We start from the raw sequence: 24,167 nt of genomic DNA on the forward strand, positions 1-24,167 counted from the left end.
GGGACCACAGCTCCAGCTTTGCAGGTGCGCTTTTACCTGCCCACCTTCTGAGGTGCAGGTGCACTCCAGCGCCAGGCGGTTTCCTGGGGCCCAGAGGCAACGAGGACTGGGAAGATATTTCACTCTCCAAACCCGCTTCCTGGCTCTGCGGGCCAGGCAGGTGCGCCCTACAGAGTCATTGTGGGGCCGGCCATGTGGTAGATCTGACAGAAACTTGGGCTCCATCTGGAATTGTTCTGTGATTACCCAGCATCAATCTACACTCTTTTCCATACCAACCCTGGAGACCCACCCTGCCCTGACTCCTCCCTCCTCACCTCCTCACGGCCCCACCCTCCCACACCGACCCCGACAAGGGGCTCAAGTAGGTCAAGGCCAAAGCTCATCTGGCGAGCACTGGAAATCATGTTTTAACAAAGGGTTCACTAATTCAGCCCCCGAGGATGCACACCACTTCCCGAGCCCACAAACAAGGGGCCGAGCAGGACGCTCGGGGACCAGGAGTGAACCCCTAAAGGCAGGCCACGGCGTCGGCCCCCAGGAGCTGACGTCAGACGTAAGCACACATGGAGTAGGATGTGCACAGACGTCTGTGAAGTGGCGTGTGCCACGTTTGAACTTCGGACCTTACTTAAACCTGGAAAACCTCAGCATGGGCGCACAACGTTGTTTCTTCAAAGCCCAGACGGGAGATGCTGCAGGCCTTGCACGCGGTCTCTGTCCCGCGTCGTCTGTTTGCTTTGCGTCAGTGGAAACCAGTCTGAGCTCACAGGCAGGGCCTGAGCTGCAAGGCCAGGTACTTCCGGTCATTTCCTCGGAGATGGCACCTGCCGTTTCCAGGGACGCTTATTCCGCGGTGACTTTTCCATGGTCCTTTGCTCTGTCGACCTAAGTGCTCTTTTCCCACAACTCCCGCTGTGTCCACTTCTGCCCTCCGGAGCCGGCATGGGCTCCTCTCTGTCGGCCACCACTGCCCTGGAGGCTGTCCCCCCCCAGCCTGGTCGCAGCCCTCTTTAACTTGAATGCCCGTTCTCATCCCCTGCAATGGCCCTCCTGCCATGTGGCTTCTGGGTCTTCCATTCTAGAAAGGCGGTGCCGCCACCCCAGACTCATCTGAACCATCAAGCCGGCTAATCTGAGCAGAGTGTTGAGAACACACCCGGGACGGCTCACGTGCGCTCCAACTGGCCGGGGTGAGGGTCACTGTGGGGTGTGCACAGAGGAGACGGCATGCAGATTCGTGGGCCCCCCTCCGTGTGGGAAGACCCCAACCACTCTCTGTGTGGGAACACCCCCCTCCCCACTCTCTGTGTGGGAACAGCCCCCCACTCTCCGTGTAGGAACACCCCCCAGTGTGGGTATACCCCCCATTCTCCGTGTGGGAAGACCCCCCTCCCCACTCTGTGTGGGAACACCCCCCCCACTCTCTGTGTGGGTAGACCCCCCCATTTGACGGGGCCCTGGCAGGACAGCGTCTGTCCCCTGGGCCGGGACTTCATCCTCCCTCGCCCAGGCTCTCCAAGCCTTCGGTCCGGGGCACTGAGCTCGCGGCCTTCATCCTCCACTGAGCGTTACACCCGCGGTGTCTCTGGTTCTGACGTGGCACGGACTGAGCCACGTCACCAGTACCCAGGTCTCCAGCCTTGAGAGGGCCTGCCGTGGACTTCTCACCTCCTAACCTTGTGCACCAGTTCCCCTCATCAGTGTGGCGCAGTGTCTGCCGTCAATCCTCTCCCGTGTCACACTGAGAAGCACATTTTCAGTGGTCACCCGGGAAACCAAGCAGCTCCTTCCCTGGTTGTCCCTCCTTCACGTCCGGGAGCTGGGCAGCCACTTCTCGATCCCGCACCAGCTGGCACACTGGGCTGTGGCTGACACGCGGCTTCTCTCCTGCTAGATTCCGGCTCTTTCCCCGCTGGTCACTGTGAAGAGGGCGCCGTGGGAGCTGAGGGGGACGCCCGGCAGCACAGCCCCACTGCCCACACCCGGTAAGGACCCCGTTCCGCTGGGTCCTCACCCTGGCACGGGGCTGGCGCAGGGCCCACAGCAGGCCTTGCCTCCAGCTCGCCGTGATGCTGACAGCTTGATGCCAGGACAGACGCCTCGCCCTGCAGAGCTGCCCAGGACGCGCAGGAGCCAAGCTCAGAGAAAGCACGGAGTTCTAAAGCCGATGGGGAGAGAGCCCGCTGACCATCAGGGAGAGAGCACCTGCTGACCAATGGGGAGAGAGTGCCCGCTGACCAGCGAGGAGAGAGTGCCCGCTGACCAATGGGAAGAGAGTGCCCGCTGACCAGCGAGGAGAGAGCACAGCTGACCAATGGGGAGAGAGCACAGCTGACCAATGAGGAGAGAGTGCCTGCTGACCAATGGGGAGAGAGTGCCCATTGACCAATGGGGAGAGGGCACAGCTGACCAATGAGGAGAGAGCGCCTGCTGACCAGCGAGGAGAGAGCACAGCTGACCAATGAGGAGAGAGTGCTCGCTGACCATTGGGGAGAGAGCGCCTGCTGACCAGTGAGGAGAGAGTACAGCTGACCATTGGGGAGAGAGCGCGCACTGACCAATTGGAGATAGAGCCCACTGACCAATGGGGAGAGAATGCCCACTGACCAATGGGAGTGCCCGCTGACCAACAGGGAGAGAGTGCCCACTGACCAATAAGGAGAGCGCCTGCTGACCAATGGGGAGAGAGTGCCCGCTGACCAATGAGGGGAGAGCACCGCTGACCAATGAGGGGAGAGCACCCACTGACCAGTGGGGAGAGTGCCCACACGCCCTCTCAGCTACCTCCCAGAGCTAATGGTGCCTAGAGAAGTGAAGGAAGGGGAGAGGCGATGTTTGAGAGGGAGACTTGGGAATCGCTTGGGGTCTAAAATCTTCATTCATCTGGAAACGTGCTGCACTGGCCACCCCGGAGGCGGTCACACAGGAGGAGAGGCTCCTGAGGCGGGAAGCCCCAGCCCTGAGGTGGGCCTGCAGGTGGGGTCCTCGCCCGAGGCCGCTCCATCCCCCTCGCTGCCAGGGCACAGCCGCAGTGGAGGGGTCATGCGTCTCCCTGTGGCTATGCTGGGTGCAGTGCGTGTCCCCTGGCCACTTCTCTAAGATGTCAGCCACAGCACCTTTGCCCAAAGAGTCCCACACACCTGTCTTATGAACATAGCACAAACATGGCCATTTTAATCGCTGGTCTTGCAGACGAGTGTGCACATGCATGTGCGTATATACATACATATCAAATTGGAGGACTGACACGGCATTTGATACGTTTACTCTAGCGGTGGGTGGGTTCAGACAATGCACCTCAAGGACGATACAGGTCTTTGTGGGTGTTTTTGGTAACCTGGCTCTGCTGCGCAGACGAGATCTGAAGCTTGGGTTGGGCTGGGTTGGAGATGTCCATAATGAGGAAGGCAGAGCGTGTGGCGTTCCATGGGCAAGCGCAGCGTGTGCGATGCCCTGGCGGTGTCAGAGCGTCCACACCCCGTGCCCCAGACGTCTGCACGTCACGGAGTCAGCTGCCGGCTTCGTGGTGACTCTGGGTGTGCTGCCCACACAGACGCCGTGACAAGTGAGGCGAACAGTGAGGCTGGATCCTGCTTGCAATCGAGGTCGAGAGTGGACTGTGTTTCAGACTGAAGATGCTGAAATGCCCAGTGTCCACCACATGGCCTCCCCGGCACCCGGCGGCAGCGGCCTGAGGCTGTCCTGCTCACAGCCCCGGTGAGTCAGTCAGCACGGCGGCCCACGGTTACCACTTCCCGGGGATGGAGACCCCACACTCGTACCAGCCCACATAGTAGTAGGGAGTTCCAAATCCAATCTGGCCAAAGCTGACGGGCTCCTGGCGGTACTGGCGGTAGTAGCCTGGGAGGCAGTGAGACAGAGGGGAAGGAACCATCAGACACAGAACCAGCGGTCACAACGCTCACCTCCAGCCTCCTCCAGGCAGAGCTGACCTCACGCCGCGTGTGACTGCACACGCAGCCATGCCTCACGCCACGTGTGACTGCACACACAGCCATGCCTCACGACGCCTGTGACTGCACACGCAGCCATGCCTCACGCCGCCTGTGACTGCACATACAGCCATACCTCATGACGCCTGTGACTGTACACACAGCCACGCCTCATGCCGCGTGTGACTGCGCACACAGCCATGCCTCACACCATGTGTGACTGCACACACACAGCCATGCCTCACGCCACGTGTGACTCTGTACAGACACACAGCCATGCCTCACGCCGCATGACTCCACACACACAGCCATGCCTCACACCGTGTGTGACTCTGCACACACAGCCATGCCTCACGCCACGTGTGACTGCACGCACAGCCATGCCTCACGCCACATGTGACTGCGCACACACAGCCATGCCTTACGTCGCATGTGACTCCGTACAGACACACAGCCATGCCTCACGCCGCATGACTTCCACACACACAGCCATGTGTGCACGGGGTCACGGCTGCCCGCAGGGTTTGTCTCAGTCCCCGGAGGTATGTGGCTACGGCAGGAAGGAGCAGTCCCACCCCTCCTTCCCTCCCGCTCTCCACAGAAGGCTGTGTGGAGCTGAGGGCTGCGAGCACGCACAATGGGGCAGGCACTGAGCTGAGCAAGCACCCAGTCCTCAGAGCTCAGTAGGCACCCAGTCCTCACAGAGCTCAGTAAGCACCCAGTCCTCAGAGCTCAGTAGGCACCCAGTCCTCAGAGCTCAGTAAGCACCCAGTCCTCAGAGCACTCAGTAAGCACCTTGTCCTCACAGCACTCAGTAAGCACCCAGTCCTCACAGAGCTCAGTAAGCACCCAGTCCTCACAGAGCTCAGTAAGCACCCAGTCCTCAGAGCTCAGTAAGCACCCAGTCCTCAGAGCTCAGTAAGCATCCAGTCCTCAGAGCTCAGTAAGCATCCAGTCCTCACAGAGCTCAGTAAGCACCCAGTCCTCAGAGCTCAGTAAGCACCCAGTGCTCACGGAGCTCAGTAAGTACCCAGTGCTCACAGAGCTTAGGGTCTCCAGGCTGCCAGAGCTCCACCCAGGAGGACTGAATTCTGAGTCTGTGGTGACTCTTAGAGCTTTCAAGAAACTCCCTCCACAGAAACAGCAGGGCAACACTTCTCCTCTCCCTTAAGGGAAGGGATGCCCCATGCTCCAGACTCCCCTGGCCCCAGCTGCTCCAGCCTGGTAGAGCTGCCTGCGTTCCCCCGGTGAGCTGATGGACTAGCGGCCCCCTGTGTACAGCACACCGTGGCCACCGGCACAGACACCAGTGGAACGCAGACCACGCCTGGGGCACTGCAGGATTCTGAGAAGTTAATGACCGAGACACAAGTGCTGAGCTGGCTGATGTTGAGTCAGTGGGGCCAGACTGGATGTTTGATCTGACACTGCAGATTCTGTGAAGTGCTTGTTGGACAGGGTTAACACTTAAATCAGCAGACTTTGAGTGAAGCGGGTCACCCCCTGTACCATGGTGGGCCTTGTGCAATCAGCTGACAGTCTAGACAAGAAAAGGGCTGACATCCCACCAAGTGGAGGGACTTCCGCCGCTACTCCCTGGTCTCCGGCTTGGCAGCAGCCTCCACAGTCACATGATGTGACTCCTTAAAATAAATCCCTCGATTGGTGGATAGACAGCAGACAAGACAGACGGTGGATTAGATTACAGGTAGACGGATTAGAAGGACGGTGGGATGGATGTATAGATAGAAAAATAGATATTTAGATAGATGATTGATTGATAGATCCTATTGGTTCCGTTTCTCTGGATGAGATAACTCTGATAACACTCATTTTAAATCCTTGAAAATAGGTAATGGTTTTATTAAAGTATTTCTCAAGCTAAGTATCTAGGCGGGTCAGCATATCTCATGTCCCAGAATGTGTGATTCCCTAAGGGTACAGAGCAGGCTTCACTTAGCTGCTCTGATGGTGGGGGGAGTTGGTAACACACGGGGGGTTGCACTGGGGGTGAGTACACCCATCGCCCCCACACCTACAGAGCCATAATCAAATAGCTGATTCCACTGTCTCCTGAAACCCAACGCGCTGGGTCTGCACGTTTCTCTCTGGTGTCTGTACTTTTGCTCATGCCATTCTCCACTCCCTGCATGTTCAGCCAACCCTCAAGGCTCACCATAGAGCCTGCATCTTCCGGAAGCCTTCGTTAGTATCCTCACATGGCCGCCACCTTCAAAATCATACAGTGACCATCATAATCACCTGACAATAGGACCAGCTTATGATGCAATTCTTGTCATTATCTGAACTTGAAGGTGTTCACGCTTAGTTACTGTCTCACATCATCATGGTCATTGCGTACTGCCAATTTCACAGCCCATTCCTTACGTTAGGGCTGGGTTCTTTTATTTTCCTTTGTATCCCTACCCGCTTGATAGGAGTAATTTGCTAATTCCTTATTTTTATTTTTAATGGCCCAAAGTGTTCCCAAATCCATCTTCAAGTGGTAAATCAAAGGCAGAGCTACTGAGAATTTTCTCCTCATGTTAACCCTCCTCTCCCACCCAGTGTAACCTGAGCACATCAGGAACCAGCTCGGATTACCTTGAATGGCAGGGAGGGCTTCCACATAGGACTGGGGCCCCGTTCTCCCGTCAAGGTGTGAATCCACAAATTGGCAGTGGTCTTCCCCTCTTCCCCAGCTGTCTCCAATGCTGTAGAACGTATCTGCGTGAAGAAACAACAGGTCAGCTTCTAGGCGAAGAAGGGCAGCTGGCTGAGGCATGTCCACACACTTGAGGGACAGTTTCGGCTGGGCACGTACTTACTCTGGGTGCGGCACGCTTTTCTGGTATGAAAAATGGTGACAGCAGCACCAGCCTCATATATGTTCTAAGACTTCTGCAAGATCGTATATGCTAAACACTTAATTAATATCCAGCAAGTGGTAACTATTATTACAGGTAGTTTCAACTTATAAATGATAGACCTTTTATGCTTCAGTTTAAAAAAAAGAAATTAAGAACATTGTGATAAAGAATATTATTGAGTGATTGTGAAAGGCAGGAAGGTCTCCCTAAACAGAACCTATTTTCATGCGTGACTACACGAAGGTGTGTCTGTGGTGTCAGACGCTGTCCATGGTGCTGAACCACCTCAGTGCAGTAGGGCCAAGTTGCGTCCCAACCCCGGATACCAGGAAAGGCTGTGCTTCCCTCTCCCAGGAATTCTGAAGCACGGGAGGAAGAGAAGGGACAGGAAAGCGATAAACAGTGTTTGTGGGGATGGCCACGTACACAGAAGCCGCCAGCACAGGGCATGGGCAGGGAGGCTTGCTCTTTGACAAGCTTTCCTTAAATCATCACTCCTGGCAAGAAAGACACAAAGATCTTTTCCAAAATTATCAGTGACAAAATACAGAGCAGCGCAAGCCCAAAAGATGCATTTGCTAAAAGACTGAAAACTGTACAAGTTGAAAATAAAAAGCCAGCTTGTGCAGGTAGGTGAGTCAGAGCCAGTGGAACACAAATGGCATTTTGAAGTCCAGTGCACTCATGGAGTGTCTGCTTCAGTCCTGTACTTGAGGAAAATGATGCGATTTGCATTTGGACACAAAACACACAGCACTGTTGACCTACATGTCTCCATGTAAATATTTTTCCCTGTAGTTGTGGCAAATGGCAGGAGTTAAAGGGGAACTTTTCCTCAATTCCTTCCACTTATAGTCATACCTATTATTTATTGAATTAACTTCAAAGAAGACAGATGTTTAAATTTCTAGAAGAACGCTGGATTTCATTCCTAAAATGCAGTGCATTTAAACATATATACATATTGTTGGGTGCCAATGTAAAAATTAGTTACCCCAAAGTAGAGGACATGCGGCTGATTTGCATCTGAGCCGCATGAGCCACAATAGGTCTGGGCCCCATATGCATTCTGATGCACCTGCAGCATCCAGTCAACATCCGAGAAAATGAAAAACGCCCACACTGGGCCGGCGCCGCAGCTCACTAGGCTAATCCTCCGCCTGTGGCGCCGGCACACCGGGTTCTAGTCCCGGTCGGGGTGCCGGATTCTGTCCCAGTTGCTGCTCTTCCAGGCCAGCTCTCTGCTGTGGCCAGGGAGTGCAGTGGAGGATGGCCCAAGTGCTTGGGCCCTGCACCCCATGGGAGACCAGGAGAAGCACCTGGCTCCTGCCATCGGATCAGCGCGGTGCGCCGGCCGCAGCGGCCATTGGAGAGTGAACCAACGGCAAAGGAAGACCTTTCTCTCTCTCTCTCTCTCTCACTGTCTACCCTGCCTGTCAAAAAACAAAACAAAACAAAAAAACGCCCACACACCCCCTCCCCAGTCATCCCCAACAACCTACCTTTCAGGTTGTCACTGAGGTAGATCTTATACCTCAGGGAATTACAAAGAACGACTCCCACGAACTTCCTATACCAGGTCCGCTTCACGTATTGCCGCCCCTGGCAGTCTGTGTAGCTGGGGTCGTGTTTGAAAGCAAATGGTATCCAGATGGGCTCGCCACCTTGACAGCACAAAAGACACGCGCTGAGCCTGTGCCCTCCACAGAGAGCATGCACCACGCCTCTCCCTCCTCCCGGGGCCGTCCTGAGCCTGTGCCCTCCACAGAGAGCACGCACCACGCCTCTCCCTCCTCCTGGGGCCGTTCTGAGCCTGTGCCCTCCACAGAGAGCACGCACCACGCCTCTCCCTCCTCCCTGGGCCGTTCTGAGCAGGTTTTCTGCCTCGCCAATGAGCACCTCCTTCCATCCCCGTCTGTTTTTTAGTACTGAAGTACAACTGGGGATTCCTGTTCAGCTACACGTGCTCCAATAAGGGGTTTTCAGGTTTAGGGAAAGTGCACCTCAAGGCCATAAGCTGCACTGGAAGACCTGACTTTGGGGTGCATCACCCCAAGCCCCTCAGCAGAGACTCCCCATCCCTCTTGCCATGCATAAGGCCTGTCTTGAACTTCAATATCAGGGCTTTCTAAGTTTGTGTGAAAAACGAAGTAAAACTTCATGGTACATGGAGCATTTTGTCATTTGCCCAGCAATTTAAAGTATTCGTAGGGTTATGTGAATAACTTATTTAATAGATATTGGCTACTCCCTTCTAGTTTTCAGAGATACTGACTACTATGGCTCCATTAAAAAATTCCCACTCCTGGGGCAGGTGTTTGGTATAGTGGTTAAGCCACCACCGTCACCCATACCCCATGCCAGTGTGCTTGTGTTCAAGTCCTCACTCCATTCTCCATTCCAGCTTCCTGCTAACGCACACCCCCGGGAGGCAGCAGGCGATGGCTCTAGTCGTTAGGGCCCTGCCACCCACCTGGATGGAGTTCTCGGCCCCCAGCTCTGGCCCAGCCTAGCCCTGGCTGTGGCAAGCATCTGGGGAGTGCACTAGTGGACACGAGATCTCTCCCTGTCTCTCTGCCTTCCAAAACAAATAAATAAAATTTTTAAAAATTGCCATCCCCAGCTTCACTCCTGCCTCCAGCTCCCTGCTGATGCAGCCCTGGGAGGCAGCAGCGATGGCTTCAGTGGTTGGGTCCCTGCCATACGCGTGGGGAACCCGGACTGAGTTCCCAGCTCCCAGCTCCGGCCCAGGACAACCCTGGCCCTTGCAGGCATTTGGGGAGGAACCAGGGAATGAGAGCACCTACTCTCATTATCTCTCAAATAAACCAACGAATAAAAACGTTTAAGTTCCCTGGACAGTCTTTTCCAAAGCTCTGGCTGAATGGTGCCAACAAACCGGAGGACTCCTCAGAAAACAGAGAACTCACAAGTGGTGCAGCACTTCTACTCGCGAGTGACCACAGCGGCCGCATGTGCAACACTGAACCCGATGGCCAGAGGCTCAAGGTCATCAGGGGCAGAAACTTACCTGGGGGCCTCACGACGAGCAGGGGGTTGTCTGCAGAACGAAAAAGAAGTAACTGAGCTCCGCCTCCTCTCACAGGCAAGCACAGTCGGGATGCTCACTGTGACTGATCAAGAAGGCTCATTCGAGAGACACCAGTGTCTCTCCTTCGTTTTTATCTCCCAAGCATTTCCTTTTTGGAAAAAGTCTTTTCTAGTTACATTGTGCTTTTATTTACATAGAAACTGTAGATCCCTGAAAGTCCTGTTTTGATACTGGGTGCTATAAAATAATTCAATACTCATTTAAAAAGAAAAACTCTCTTTGGAAAACCGCTTGGCAGTTTCTCAAGAGGAGAAGCCTACACGTGCTATTTGATCCATCCATTCCCCATTCCCCTTTTACTTATTTATCCAAAAGTAGAAACATATGTCTGTACAAATACCTACACATAAATGTTTATAGCATCGTGGTTTGTAGTAGACAAAAAGCAGAATCCATCCAGGTGTCTGTGGACAGGTGACTGGGCTGGCACAGCCACACAATGAGACAGTCCAGGTATCTATGGACAGGTGACTGGGCTGGCACAGCCATACAATGAGACAGTCCAGGTGTCTGTGGACAGGTGACTGGGTTGGCACAGCCATACAATGAGACAGTCCATGTGTCTATGGACAGGTGACTGGGCTGGCACGACCACACAATGAGACAGTCCAGGTATCTATGGACAGGTGATGGAGCTGGCACAGCCACACAATGAGACAGTCCAGGTGTCTATGGACAGGTGATTGGGCTGGCACAGCCATACAATGAGACAGTCCAGGTGTCTGTGGACAGGTGATGGGGCTGGCACAGGCATACAATAGACAGTCCAGGTGTCTGTGGACAGGTGACTGGGCTGGCACAGCCATACAATAGACAGTCCAGGTGTTTATGGACAGGTGATGGAGCTGGCACAGCCACAAAATGAGACAGTCCAGGTGTCTGTGGACAGGTGACTGGGCTGGCACGGCCACACAATGAGACAGTCCAGGTGTCTGTGGACAGGTGACTGGGCTGGCACGGCCATACAATAGACAGTCCAGGTGTCTATGGACAGGTGACTGGGCTGGCACAGGCATACAATAGACAGTCCAGGTGTCTGTGGACAGGTGATTGGGCTGGCACAGCCATACAACAGACAGTCCAGGTGTCTGTGGACAGGTGACTGGGCTGGCACAGGCATACAATAGACAGTCCAGGTGTCTATGGACAGGTGACTGGGCTGGCACGGCCACACAATGAGACAGTCCAGGTGTCTGTGGACAGGTGACTGGGCTGGCACAGCCACACAATGAGACAGTCCAGGTGTCTGTGGACAGGTGACTGGGCTGGCACAGCCACACAATGAGACAGTCCAGGTGTCTGTGGACAGGTGACTGGGCTGGCACAGCCACACAATGAGACAGTCCACGTATCTATGGACAGGTGACTGGGCTGGCACAGCCATACAATGAGACAGTCCATGTGTCTATGGACAGGTGACTGGGCTGGCACAGCCACACAATGAGACAGTCCATGTGTCTATGGACAGGTGACTGGGCTGGCACGACCACACAATGAGACAGTCCAGGTATCTATGGACAGGTGATGGAGCTGGCACAGCCACAAAATGAGACAGTCCAGGTGTCTATGGACAGGTGATTGGGCTGGCACAGCCATACAATGAGACAGTCCAGGTGTCTGTGGACAGGTGACTGGGCTGGCACAGCCATACAACAGACAGTCCAGGTGTCTATGGACAGGTGACTGGGCTGGCACGGCCACACAATGAGACAGTCCAGGTGTCTGTGGACAGGTGACTGGGCTGGCACAGCCACACAATGAGACAGTCCAGGTGTCTGTGGACAGGTGACTGGTTTGGCACAGCCACACAATGAGACAGTCCAGGTGCCTGTGGACAGGTGACTGGGCTGGCACAGCCACACAATGAGACAGTCCAGGTGTCTGTGGACAGGTGACTGGGCTGGCACAGCCACAGAATGAGACAGTCCAGGTATCTATGGACAGGTGACTGGGCTGGCACAGCCATACAATAAGACAGTCCAGGTGTCTGTGGACAGGTGACTGGGCTGGCACAGCCATACAATGAGACAGTCCATGTGTCTATGGACAGGTGACTGGGCTGGCACGACCACACAATGAGACAGTCCAGGTATCTATGGACAGGTGATGGAGCTGGCACAGCCACACAATGAGACAGTCCAGGTGTCTATGGACAGGTGATTGGGCTGGCACAGCCATACAATGAGACAGTCCAGGTGTCTGTGGACAGGTGATTGGGCTGGCACAGCCATACAACAGACAGTCCAGGTGTCTATGGACAGGTGACTCGGCTGGCACGGCCACACAATGAGACAGTCCAGGTGTCTATGGACAGGTGACTGGGCTGGCACGGCCACAAAATGAGACATTCCAGGTGTCTATGGACAGGTGATTGGGCTGGCACAGCCATACAATGAGACAGTCCAGGTGTCTGTGGACAGGTGATTGGGCTGGCACAGCCATACAACAGACAGTCCAGGTGTCTATGGACAGGTGACTGGGCTGGCACGGCCACACAATGAGACAGTCCAGGTATCTATGGACAGGTGACTGGGCTGGCACAGGCATACAATAGACAGTCCAGGTGTCTGTGGACAGGTGACTGGGCTGGCACGGGCACACAATGAGACAGTCCAGGTGTCTATGGACAGGTGACTGGGCTGGCACAGCCATACAATAGACAGTCCAGGTGTTTATGGACAGGTGATGGAGCTGGCACGGCCACAGAATGAGACAGTCCAGGTGTCTGTGGACAGGTGACTGGGCTGGCACGGGCACACAATGAGACAGTCCAGGTGTCTGTGGACAGGTGACTGGGCTGGCACAGCCATACAACAGACAGTCCAGGTGTCTATGGACAGGTGACTGGGCTGGCACGGCCACACAATGAGACAGTCCAGGTGTCTATGGACAGGTGACTGGGCTGGCACGGCCACGCAATGAGACAGTCCAGGTATCTATGGATTGGTGACTGGGCTGGCACGGCCACACAATGAGACAGTCCAGGTGTCTGTGGACAGGTGACTGGGCTGGCACGACCACACAATGAGACAGTCCAGGTATCTATGGACAGGTGATGGGGCTGGCACGGCCACACAATGAGACAGTCCAGGTGTCTGTGGACAGGTGACTGGGCTGGCACGGCCACACAATGAGACAGTCCAGGTGTCTGTGGACAGGTGACTGGGCTGGCACAGCCACACAATGAGACAGTCCAGGTGTCTATGGACAGGTGACTGGGCTGGTACAGGCATACAATAGACAGTCCATGTGTCTATGGACAGGTGACTGGGCTGGCACGGCCACACAATGAGACAGTCCAGGTATCTATGGACAGGTGATGGGGCTGGCATAGCCACACAATGAGACAGTCCAGGTGTCTGTGGACAGGTGACTGGGCTGGCACGGCCACACAATGAGACAGTCCAGGTGTCTATGGACAGGTGACTGGGCTGGCACGGCCACGCAATGAGACAGTCCAGGTATCTATGGATTGGTGACTGGGCTGGCACGTCCACACAATGAGACAGTCCAGGTGTCTGCGGACAGGTGACTGGGCTGGCACAGCCACACAATGAGACAGTCCAGGTGTCTATGGACAGGTGATGGGACTGGCACAGCCACACAACGAGACAGTGCAGGTGTCTGTGGACAGGTGACTGGGCTGGCACGGCCACACAATGAGACAGTCCAGGTATCTATGGACAGGTGATGGGGCTGGCATAGCCACACAATGAGACAGTCCAGGTGTCTGTGGACAGGTGACTGGGCTGGCACGGCCACACCATGAGACAGTCCTCAGTCCTGAACCACTGGTCAACACAACAGTATTGATAAATCTCAAGGTGATGGTGCTGGAAGCCAGACGCCAGGCAGAGGCTCACGCCCTACGACGTCCTCTTACACAAAGTTCTACAAGTTCTGTTGCCTATCGAGACAGAAAGCAGATGGCGGCTGCCTTCAAATAGAAGGGAGGAGGCATGTGAAACCCCTTCGAGGTCATCTGCCTGTACTTCCAGTTTTAAGCATCTTCTTGCAAAAGATTTTACTTTTTCCACATAGTTGGTTCGGCAGACCTTAAATTATTCCATCTGAAAATATTTTCCAAAGACAAGTTTGCTGGTATCAGTGACTGTGTAGGAAATATCTAAGCAGATGGAAGCCAGAGTGGTGGGTGCAGGGCTGGCTCTGCTGGTCTGACCTGAACTCCCAAGGGCTTCCCACATGGAAACGTGGCTGACCCAAGAGTGGTCACAGTGGGCCAGCCCTCGCACGCGGCCCCAGACCCCGGGTCACAGGGACGTTGTGCTGAAGGGCCTGGGAGCTCAGCCTGCCTGCATCCCGAAATGCAGTGAGATGCTGTCAGAGAGAGCGTCTGTGAGATGGAATAACCTTCCCATTGAACTCTGCTCTCTGGCTCCTGGCAAAGAGCATATCGGAGACGTGGCTAACTGAAGAAGCCGCCTGTCGTCCACACGAGGTATGCGACCTTGAGCTCAAAGAGCTCTGCAGGTAGCTGTGGGCCAGGCACACCCGAACTAGTCTTTTCCTTGGGGTTGGAAACCGGGTTTTCCTTTCATTGGAATTCAACCTTTCTCGCCCCCAAAGGGCCAGGGAACACTGCTTTAAATTGTATCATCCCAGGTTTAGCCTAGCAGGAAGAAAATAACACTTACCTTATGAGAAGATACAAAATATGAGCTTTTTACATACAAAAGTAAGGGTTCTGCTGCTTTAATTTGTACATTATTGTCATTATTCTGGAAAATTCATTTAATTTCCAACAAAAGCAGAGCAGACAAGACCGGGAAGACGCCCGTACCTGATTCTGTAACAAAGGAGACTGAGGGGCTGATGGGTCCGTAGCCGTGCGGGTTTTTGGCTTGAACTTTAAAATAATACCTGAAATTAGGAGAAAGCGGCTTTTGAAAGAGCGATTCATTTGATTCTGTGTAATGGCACAGACTCCCAAACAACTGAATATCTACTCACAGCAGCCTTTTAGTCTTAGTTTGTATAAACGCACACACCACAAGCTGCTTCAGGTTTATTCTGAATATTCTCCTTTTTAATAACTTTTCTAAATTATAAGAAGGTACTTCAAATAGTTCATGGAAAGATGAATGAAAAGATACATTCATTCTGGTGCCCCTTCCCCAAACTGAACCCACCTGTTGTTTTCTCATTATATGCCTTTCCACAAACTTTCTATGCAGACTGCTAGTTCACTCCCCACGTGCCTGCAATGGCCAGCGCTGGGCTGGGCTGAAGCTGGGAGCTGGGAACAGAATCCAGTCTCCCATGTTGGTATCAGGAACCCAGCTACTGGAGCCATCACCACTGCCTCCAGTGTTTGCATCAGCAAGAAGCTGCAATCAGGAGCCTGAGCCGGGCTTGACCAGGCACGCTGAGGGGGCACACGGGCATCCTAACTGGTGCTTTAACCACTAGATTGAAGTCCACCCTTCTTTCTTTCTTTTATTTTTAATTTTTTGTTTGAGAGGCACAGAGAGAGAAAGACAGAAACAGTGAGACTGATATCTTTCTGTGAACTTTTGGAAGACCCCGGGCATGCATGGATTTCAAAATTCTTTGCACCAAAATAAAACTTACCTTTTAATTCCATTTCTCACAAACTTTTTATTACTATACTATTTTGTTATTCTATTATTGTTTCTCTGTAATTACCATAGTGGAGACACACAGCTAGTGGGAAGAGAAGGGGCGTACGAATGAAGCGAGAGGTTACTCAGGCAGCACGCCCTCCTCATAGCTGCGTGCAGGACTGTGCAGGCTCCCAGGGGCCTGCCCTGGGCTGCTGCCTGCTGATGCTGCTCTGGTCGCAATCTGAGCGCCACAGCCTATCACTGAGGCCAGGGGGAAACGCAGGAGGCTGATTCAATGGCGATGCAATGTGTGGTTGGCGGGCAGCAGGTGCAGCAGGCCAGAGGTTGGCCTCCTCCGCGGAACTAATGCGACAAGGATGTTGTGGCCACAGGAGGAGCCTGTTGTTGGCTCTGGGCTGGGAATGGACAGCCCCGCAGGTCACTGAGTCAGGAGCTCCCGTACCGCCAGGACAACGCGAGTGCAGAAAGGGGACGTGGAAATGCCTGGAGCGACAGCCCTTGCTCAGGGCTGCACTGCGTCTTGGAAGAGAGAACGTGCCAGACACACACGGAGTCAGCTGGCTCATGTGGAGGGAGCCGCGTACCGTGCACTCTTACATGAGCTAACAGACAAAAAGTGGTGCTTAGGAAAATGCTGGAGACCAACACCACGCCGAGAGCCCTGCCGCGATTCTCAGTGAGACAGCACGTAGCACACGAGCTGCCCTGGTCTCAGCTGCTCACAGCGGAAGAGGGATGAAGGCAGCCCAGGGGTGGCGGCGCTGGGCCACTGTGGAGAGCTCAGTTTTCTGGCCAGAAAGAATGTCACACAAATACCACAGAACCCGCAGTGGGCACTACACCGGCCATTCGGATGCTGCTTAAGATGCGCATGTCCCACACTGGACTGCCTGGGTTGGATCCAGCTTCCTGCTAATGCACACACCTAGAGACAGTAGTGATGGCTCAAGCGACTGGGCTCCTGCCGCCCACATGGGAGGCCCAGACTGAGTTCCTGGCTCCTGGCTTTGTTGTGGGCATTTGGAGAGTGAACCAGCAGATGGAAACTCACTCTGTGTGTACGTGCGTGTGTGCGTGTGTGCGTGTGTGTCCGTGTCTTATTTCTCAAAATAAAAAAAAATTAATATTACAATATTCTTTATACAATTAAGTCAGGCCTGGCGATTATGTAGTAGTTCAAATGTACTAAGTGTAACAGGATGAATTATCTACAGAGAGTGAAGGGTTAAATGACTTGTTACATCAACTGCCTAGCGCCAAGTGGTTGAGCAATTGGGATGGTCAAGGCAGGGCCTGGCCTCACAGGCACAGAGGTATTTTACTTGGGTTTGATTAAACAGAAAAACCGAAAAAATGGTTTGCAAAATTAGTCTTCTTAAGTCATTCACTTCTCATTTAAGAGTATTCTTTTTCAAATTTAATTTAAAAAAAAAGATATGCACAATTAAAAACACATGAGTTCCCCAACCTCAGTTCACTCTGCAGTGGGTGTTTTCCCAGTTGTGCATACTTTTATTCAGTGGTTGTAGAATTATTTAAGGAAAAACTCTGCAGGCAGCTCAAGCAGTGGGTTTGGCATACATCAGCGACCCTGCTCAAATTTTCCTTAAGGAACGACACTTCTGTTCAGAGACTAAGGGACATTTCTGCTAAATAGCTCCTTAACCCATTGCTGGACTCCCTCTGCAGAGGGAGGCTCATGCGCGCCAATGAGGCGGTGCTAAGAGGGTGAGCACCTGGCTGAGACCCACCGCTCAGACAAACTTGGTTTTGCAGCGAGATTGTTTTTCCCACTGCAATCTACCTTCCCGCGGACAGGATTCTCACGCGCTAGCGCCAACCCCGAGGCCAAGGAGAGGTTCTCAGAGTTCACAGGAAACTCCATTAGAAGATACACACAAGTTGGCAAAAAGAATTTTGAAATCCATGCATACCAGAATCCTTCCAAAAGCTCATGAAAATACACATTATGGAAAAAATTATGCACAGAGTTCAAAAATGTTTTGCATTCAAATGAACGCATCTTTTAATTCCATTTTTCCACGAACTTTCTGTGGCTTCCTTGTTTCCCATTTGTTTCACCTAATATGTAAAAGTAAATCTGAGTGTGCTGCACAGAAAAACAGCTGGCGTTACGAGAAAAGTGAAATTCCCATCTTCAAAACCACAGGAAACTTTCCTGTGGACTAAAATATGTGCTTCATATCTGAGTAGCCGCTGCCTCACCCGTCACAAGAGCAGGCAGACCTGGCCTCCTACATAAGCTTCTGGCGCTTTCTTTTGGACATCTCGAAAGTGACAAGTCTCTGTCCTTATGGACGTAAAGTACGCAGACTCCACAGCGGGATGGGGCTCCCTGGAGGGAATAAGGTCAATAATCTCACGTAAAGTGAAAACCAAGACCCAGTTATTAGGAGCCAAAGCTGCCTTTTGTGCCTGCCTCCTCCGTGAGTGGCTGACTCCCTGTGTCTCCTCCACTGGCTGGGGCTGGTCCCCCAAAGAGGCCCCAGGGAGTGGGGAGTGGGACCTCACGGAATGAGCCCCTCGATGCAGGAGACAAACAACCATTCTTGTGTCACACCTGTATTCTCCTAGCTGTGAACACAGCAGCTGTTCCGAGAGTTTTGGGGAACTTGGTGTAGGAGCCACACAGGCTGTGTGCAGCCACTCCAGGATATCCCAGGGGACCCAAGCCCTACCCCCACGGCCACCACCACCTGCACTGTGGGTGCAGCTTCCTCTCCCGCAGCCCTCACTGAGCCGCCCCCTTTGGTTCCTAGAACCAGTCTTTGGGCCATGCTCTCTGGCTGCAGCAAGGCTGCCCCACTCCATTGCACTCATGTTTTCCCCAGGTGACCACCTGTGTGGGAGATCAGGCTTCCGCAGGGAGGCTGACCCGACTGCCCCTCTACCCCTAAGCACAGTGTCCCCTCATGACACGAGCAGAAGCAGTCACATTTGTGTTGCTGAAAGACAACCTGTGTCCTCTAACAGACTGCAAGCTCCAGGAGGGTCATGCATATCCCCCCAACCCCCGGTCCCCCAGATTATACCCCCGATGCACAGTGGGAGGGGAGCCCACCCAAACTGAATGCTAACCACATCACAGGACAAGCACCTGTTGAATAAGCTGCCATCCTGCATAACCACCTCCTGACATTATTGCAAAGTCTGCAACCATCAGGCCCAGCAAAAGCGTGACCAGGACTTCTGACTGGAGGCACATGGCAGGGAGCAGTCAGGAGACTGGGATGCCAAGTCTGTTGCAAGCAGCCATGTGGGAAAACATCTGGAAGGCGTCGTCCAGCTTTCCAATCCTGTGGCTGGGCTATAAACGTACTGTCACTCTGCACACAATAAAAAAATGATGCTGACCTCGCTTGCTCTAATTTTGTTTGCTCTGGTTAATTGTTTTTCATGCTTTCTCAGTGTCCTGCTTCACTACTTTGTCTTTTTATTTGCCAAATCCTGAAACTGGTAATAGTTTGTAAAAGCTCAGTTCAAATAAGCCCGGATGGCGCATTCAAGCGTTCTGAGCAAACTCCCAGCGGGCTCCCGAGTCGCTGGGTGCCTGTGGCCGCCGTCCAGTTCTATTTCTGCAGAGTCCATGTAGGCAGAGTGCTCTGTTCCAACTCTGTGATCCTCTGACGACACAGAAGATGAGAGCCCTTAAGCCCACCCCCGAGGCCCATGAGCTCTTTGCTGAGTAAACAAAGGCCAAGGCAAGCCTGTGCTGGAGCCTGGGGGCCCATCGCTTCCATGCAGGATTTCTGCAAGCCCACGGGGATTCTGAAATTGGCCAGGGTAGAAGGATTTATAAAACAGAAACTGGGAAATGCATGAACCAGGGTTTCCTCCCAGAGATCCAGCTTAGCCGTGCATCTCTGCTTGACCAGCCCATGCCTGGTGCCTTGCCCGTGTCCCCCGGCCAGGGGAGCTTTCTGATGGTCATTAGCATCAGAACCAGACAGTGTAAACCAGGACGCACAGTCGCTCCCTGTGCAGCCCCTGGGATCCAGTTTTTCCCATTTCATGCTGAGGGCTATGAACTCTGCCTTCCAGAATGGTGCACTGACCAGCCACTGTCCAGTTCACGCGAACAGGCTTGCAACTTCATCAGTGTGCAGAATGCCTCTTTCTTGACTGGTCTTCCGTATCAGTCAAGTAAGCTGCTTAGCAACTGCTACTCCATTAATGTCACATAACAGGGCTGTGCCGCCTAATGCTGCCACACTGGTGACGACAAGTGGATAAATCCCTTTTCAACACACAGAGCAACCCTTCATTCCTAAATGGTACAAGTAGTGTTTAAGAAAACATGGAGTAGGCCAGCGCCGCGGCTCACTAGGCTAATCCTCTGCCTTGCGGCGCCGGCACACCGGGTTCTAGTCCCGGTTGCCCCTCTTCCAGGCCAGCTCTCTGCTGTGGCCCGGGAGTGCACTGGAGGATGGCCCAAGTGCTTGGGCCCTGCACCCCACGGGAGACCAGGAGAAGCACCTGGCTCCTGCCTGTGGATCAGCGCGGTGCACCGGCCGTGGCGGCCATTGGAGGGTGAACCAACAGCAAAGGAAGACCTTTCTCTCTGTCTCTCTCTCACTGTCCACTCTGCCTGTCAAATAAATAAATAAATAAAAAGAAAACATGGAGTAAAATATAAACACTGTAACCTAACAATTACAACATAGTTAGTCGTCGTGTTACCTGAGAATATATGACACTTGGTCAGCATTCATTGACATTCGATGAGAACTAAAAAGAGAATTTAAATTCTAAAAACGTTTTTTCTTCATTCTTTCCCTTTCAACTGAAGGATATCTGTGCCTATGCAGGCAGCCCTCTTGTCTTGGACTGACTGAGACCTCGTACCTTGTGTTTGGCTTCAGGTTCTCAATGGGCAAATGAGTCACAGAGGACGCCTGTGTGGACCACTTGTTCCTGATGAAGTCCTCATAGGATGCACTGTAGACCAAGTAACCTGGGATGGAAACAGAGAAGCCAGTGAGTGGGCCAGCGCTGTGGCATAGTGGATAAAGCTGCCACCTGCAACGCTGGCATCCAGTATGGGTGCTGACTCAAGTCCTGGCTGATCCACTTCTGATTCAGCTCCCTGCTAATGGCCTGGGACAAGCAGCAGAGGATGGCCCAAGTACTTGGGCCCCTGCACCCATGTGGGAGACCTGGCTGAAGTTCCTAGCTCCTGGCTTCAGCCTGGCCCAGCCCCTGCCATTGCGGCCATCTGGAGAGTGAAACAGAAGGTGGAAGATCTCTCTGTAACTCTTTCAAATAAATAAATAAATCTTAAAAAAATGAACGAACACAATGAGTACCAAGGGACCAAGTCAGATACACAGAGCAGCCCCGTGAGAGGATGGGGCTGAGGCTGGGCCGTCCACCTGACCCTGGGTAGACTCCAAAGACAGCGAGTGGCAGGATGGCACACAGCCCTGGCACCTCTTTGATTGTGGTGGAATCAGAAGGCCATGACAAGATGGCCACTGGCAACAGAAACTGCCTGGCAACAGGCTGTGATTGGATGCCTTTAGAAACTGCCTGGTAACAGGCTGTGATTGGTTAGGGCATAGACCGCCCCTTGACCGGATTGGCTGGTCTCGACTATATAAGTTGCTGTAGCAACTGAAATAAACGAGTCTGCGGGCTGCTCGCCTCTGGCCTGCTTTCACCTGGCTCCTGGGGTCTGTGTGGTGACCCCACATCTCTTGCCCCCACCATGCTCCTCCTCTCAGAACGAATCCACCTCAACATTTGATGACAGAGATGGACACATGAGTGAGATGCTTGCTAATGACTTGCCGGCTCCCTGCTTGCTTCCTTCTCTGCTCCCTCTCACTCCCTCGGCTTCCTCGTGTCTTCAGAACCGATCACGGTCACCTTGACTGCACAGAGAAAAAGGAAGCAGACGAGAACACCAGCAGCTTCCTCGCAAGATGTACACCGCTGTCCCTCCTTTGAAGGGAGGAGCACTGACAGCAAATACTGTGCCTGTGCATGAGACTGAAGACCCCCGGTTCACAGAGACCCTCGCCCTCCAGCGAAGGTTCCTGCCTGCCCTTGAGGCCACCTTCTGATGTCAGCACTCAGGCAGCCCGTCCCCCTGATGTCCAGTCTCTCTTATCTGCTGGGAACAGCCTTCCCCAGGTGCGGCCGCAGCTCCTACACCTGCCGAGCCCCAAGGCTGCTCCAGGAGGCAAAGTGAAGTTCAAAGTGACAGCGCAGGGCATCTCTTGCATCCCTAATACTCAGTCTCTTATGAGGACAAAAGGAAGAACATATCTTTCAAGCACTTCTTATGTGTCAGGCATCACGCTAAATAAACACTTTTGATTGTTTTACTTGGATTGATGTTCATGAACCTTGTATGTAGGTGTTGCTATCCCTATTTTGATATGAGAGGAAACAGCTTTAGAGACAGGTTAAATATCTAAGGTCTAACACCCATCGAGTGTTTATGGCAAGACTACTGTTTGTCGGATACTACACTGAGTGCTGGAGGTGGAACTCAAGTAGTTGGATGTTCACACCTGGAATTCCACAGCCATGACCAGTGCTTCCAGGAGGTGTGTGGGGAGCTGAGCTATTGTGGGAGACATGAAGAGCTTCCTGGGAGACACACAAATGGGGCTGATATCTGAAGGATGAGAAGCAATTAAGGTGTGTGGCAGGAGTGGGGAGGATACCAGGGAGAGGGACACCTGGGCCAAGATGCTAGGGGGAGGCAGTGTGGCTGGAACGGGGGATGGCATGAGATGAGGCCTAAGGAGCAGAAAGCAGAAAAACCATGCAGTGCCCAGGCTGGCTAGGAAACAGACAGCACCAAGAGGCAGGGGACAGGCAGAGTCCCAATCCCAGGGCTGACTCGGACACAGGGTGATGCACGGCCGGCAACTCTTCATCACCATCCCTGCCATCTGACCTTACGAGTGGCTACCTCTGTCCATTGTCACTTGCAGGATTCTACATAGACTGCTGGGGAGACGGGAGACCAAGGCCCGCAGAGATAGAGCAGCCCAAGGTCAGGCAAACCAAGTAGGTACCAGGTCTCAGGAATTCCAACTTCCATCCAGTTCTCTTTACACTCCCCCACCAGGCTTCTCCTGCTGCCTACATTTCATTCTGTTGGAAGGAAGCATCTGTATCCTTCATTCATCCCATCTATTGATCCATGTACACAACCATCTACTTATCCACCCATCCACCCCATATACATCCTCCCGTGTGTACACCCACCTACCCATCCATCCATCCATCCATGTACACAACCATCTACTCATCAACCCCTGTATACACCTACCCATGTATACACCTACTTACCCACCCATCCATCCATGTATGCATCCATCCACTCATCCATCCATCCATGTACACAACCATCTACTCATCCACCCATCCACCCCATATACATCCTCCCGTGTGTACACCCACCTACCCATCCATCCATCCATCCATGTACACAACCATCTACTCATCAACCCCTGTATACACCTACCCATGTATACACCTACTTACCCACCCATCCATCCATGTATGCATCCATGCACTCATCCATCCATCCATGTACACAACCATCTACTCATCCACCCATCCACCCCATATACATCCTCCCGTGTGTACACCCACCTACCCATCCATCCAACCCATCCATCCATGTACACAACATCTACTCATCTATCCATGTACACAACCATCTACTCATCCATCACTGAGTACACCCACCCATGCATACATACATCCATGTATACATTCATCTACTCGTCCATCCATCCAAGCCATTTATCATCCATACCTGCATCCACTCATGAATCCAGTCATCCACCTGTGTATATATCCATTCACTCACCCATGTATACACCATCCATTCATCCCCCCATGTACACATCTATCCACTCACCCATGTAGACAACCATCCATTCATCCCCCCATGTACACATCTATCTACTCACCCATGTAGACAACCATCCATTCATCCCCCCATGCACACATCTATCCACTCACCCATGTATACAATCATCCATTCATCCCCCATGTACACATCTATCCACTCACCCATGTATACAATCATCCATTCATCCCCCCACGTACACATCTATCCACTCACCCATGTAGACAACCATCCATTCATCCCCCCATGCACACATCTATCCACTCACCCATGTAGACAACCATCCATTCATCCCCCATGTACACATCTATCCACTCACCCATGTATACACCATCCATTCATCCCCCCCATGCACACTTCTATCCACTCACCCATGTAGACAACCATCCATTCATCCCCCCATGCACACATCTATCCACTCACCCATGTAGACAACCATCCATTCATCCCCCCACGTACACATCTATCCACTCACCCATGTAGACAACCATCCATTCATCCCCCATGCACACATCTATCCACTCACCCATGTAGACAACCATCCATTCATCCCCCATGTACACATCTATCCACTCACCCATGTAGACAACCATCCATTCATCCCCCATGTACACATCTATCCACTCACCCATGCAGACAGCCATCCATTCATCCCCCATGTACACATCTATCCACTCACCCATGTAGACAACCATCCATTCATCCCCCATGTACACATCTATCCAC

The 24,167-nt window shown here is 53.0% G+C and overlaps 1 protein-coding gene across 3 annotated transcripts in view; it reads right to left on the reverse strand.

The window, feature by feature from the left end:
• Positions 1-3,148: 3,148 nt before the first annotated feature.
• The window catches only part of FNDC1 (fibronectin type III domain containing 1), a 97,524-nt gene continuing 76,505 nt past the window's right edge, over positions 3,149-24,167 (reverse strand). For 2 of the 3 annotated variants that reach the window (XM_051854192.3, XM_051854191.3), the window contains 6 exons: positions 20,411-20,519; positions 14,740-14,819; positions 9,858-9,887; positions 8,329-8,490; positions 6,561-6,683; positions 3,149-3,864 (listed from right to left, as the gene is read on the reverse strand). In XM_051854192.3, coding sequence (XP_051710152.1) covers positions 3,749-3,864; positions 6,561-6,683; positions 8,329-8,490; positions 9,858-9,887; positions 14,740-14,819; positions 20,411-20,519 — 620 coding nt within the window. In that variant the 3' untranslated portion in view covers positions 3,149-3,748. Of the gene's footprint in view, positions 3,865-6,560; positions 6,684-8,328; positions 8,491-9,857; positions 9,888-14,739; positions 14,820-20,410; positions 20,520-24,167 lie in introns of those variants that run through there. The other variant, XR_016233583.1, reaches the window with a different exon arrangement.

This window comes from Oryctolagus cuniculus, chromosome 5, assembly GCF_051225735.1.
Source record: "Oryctolagus cuniculus isolate XC-2025 breed Fujian yellow rabbit chromosome 5, ASM5122573v1, whole genome shotgun sequence".
Lineage (NCBI taxonomy): Eukaryota > Metazoa > Chordata > Mammalia > Lagomorpha > Leporidae > Oryctolagus > Oryctolagus cuniculus.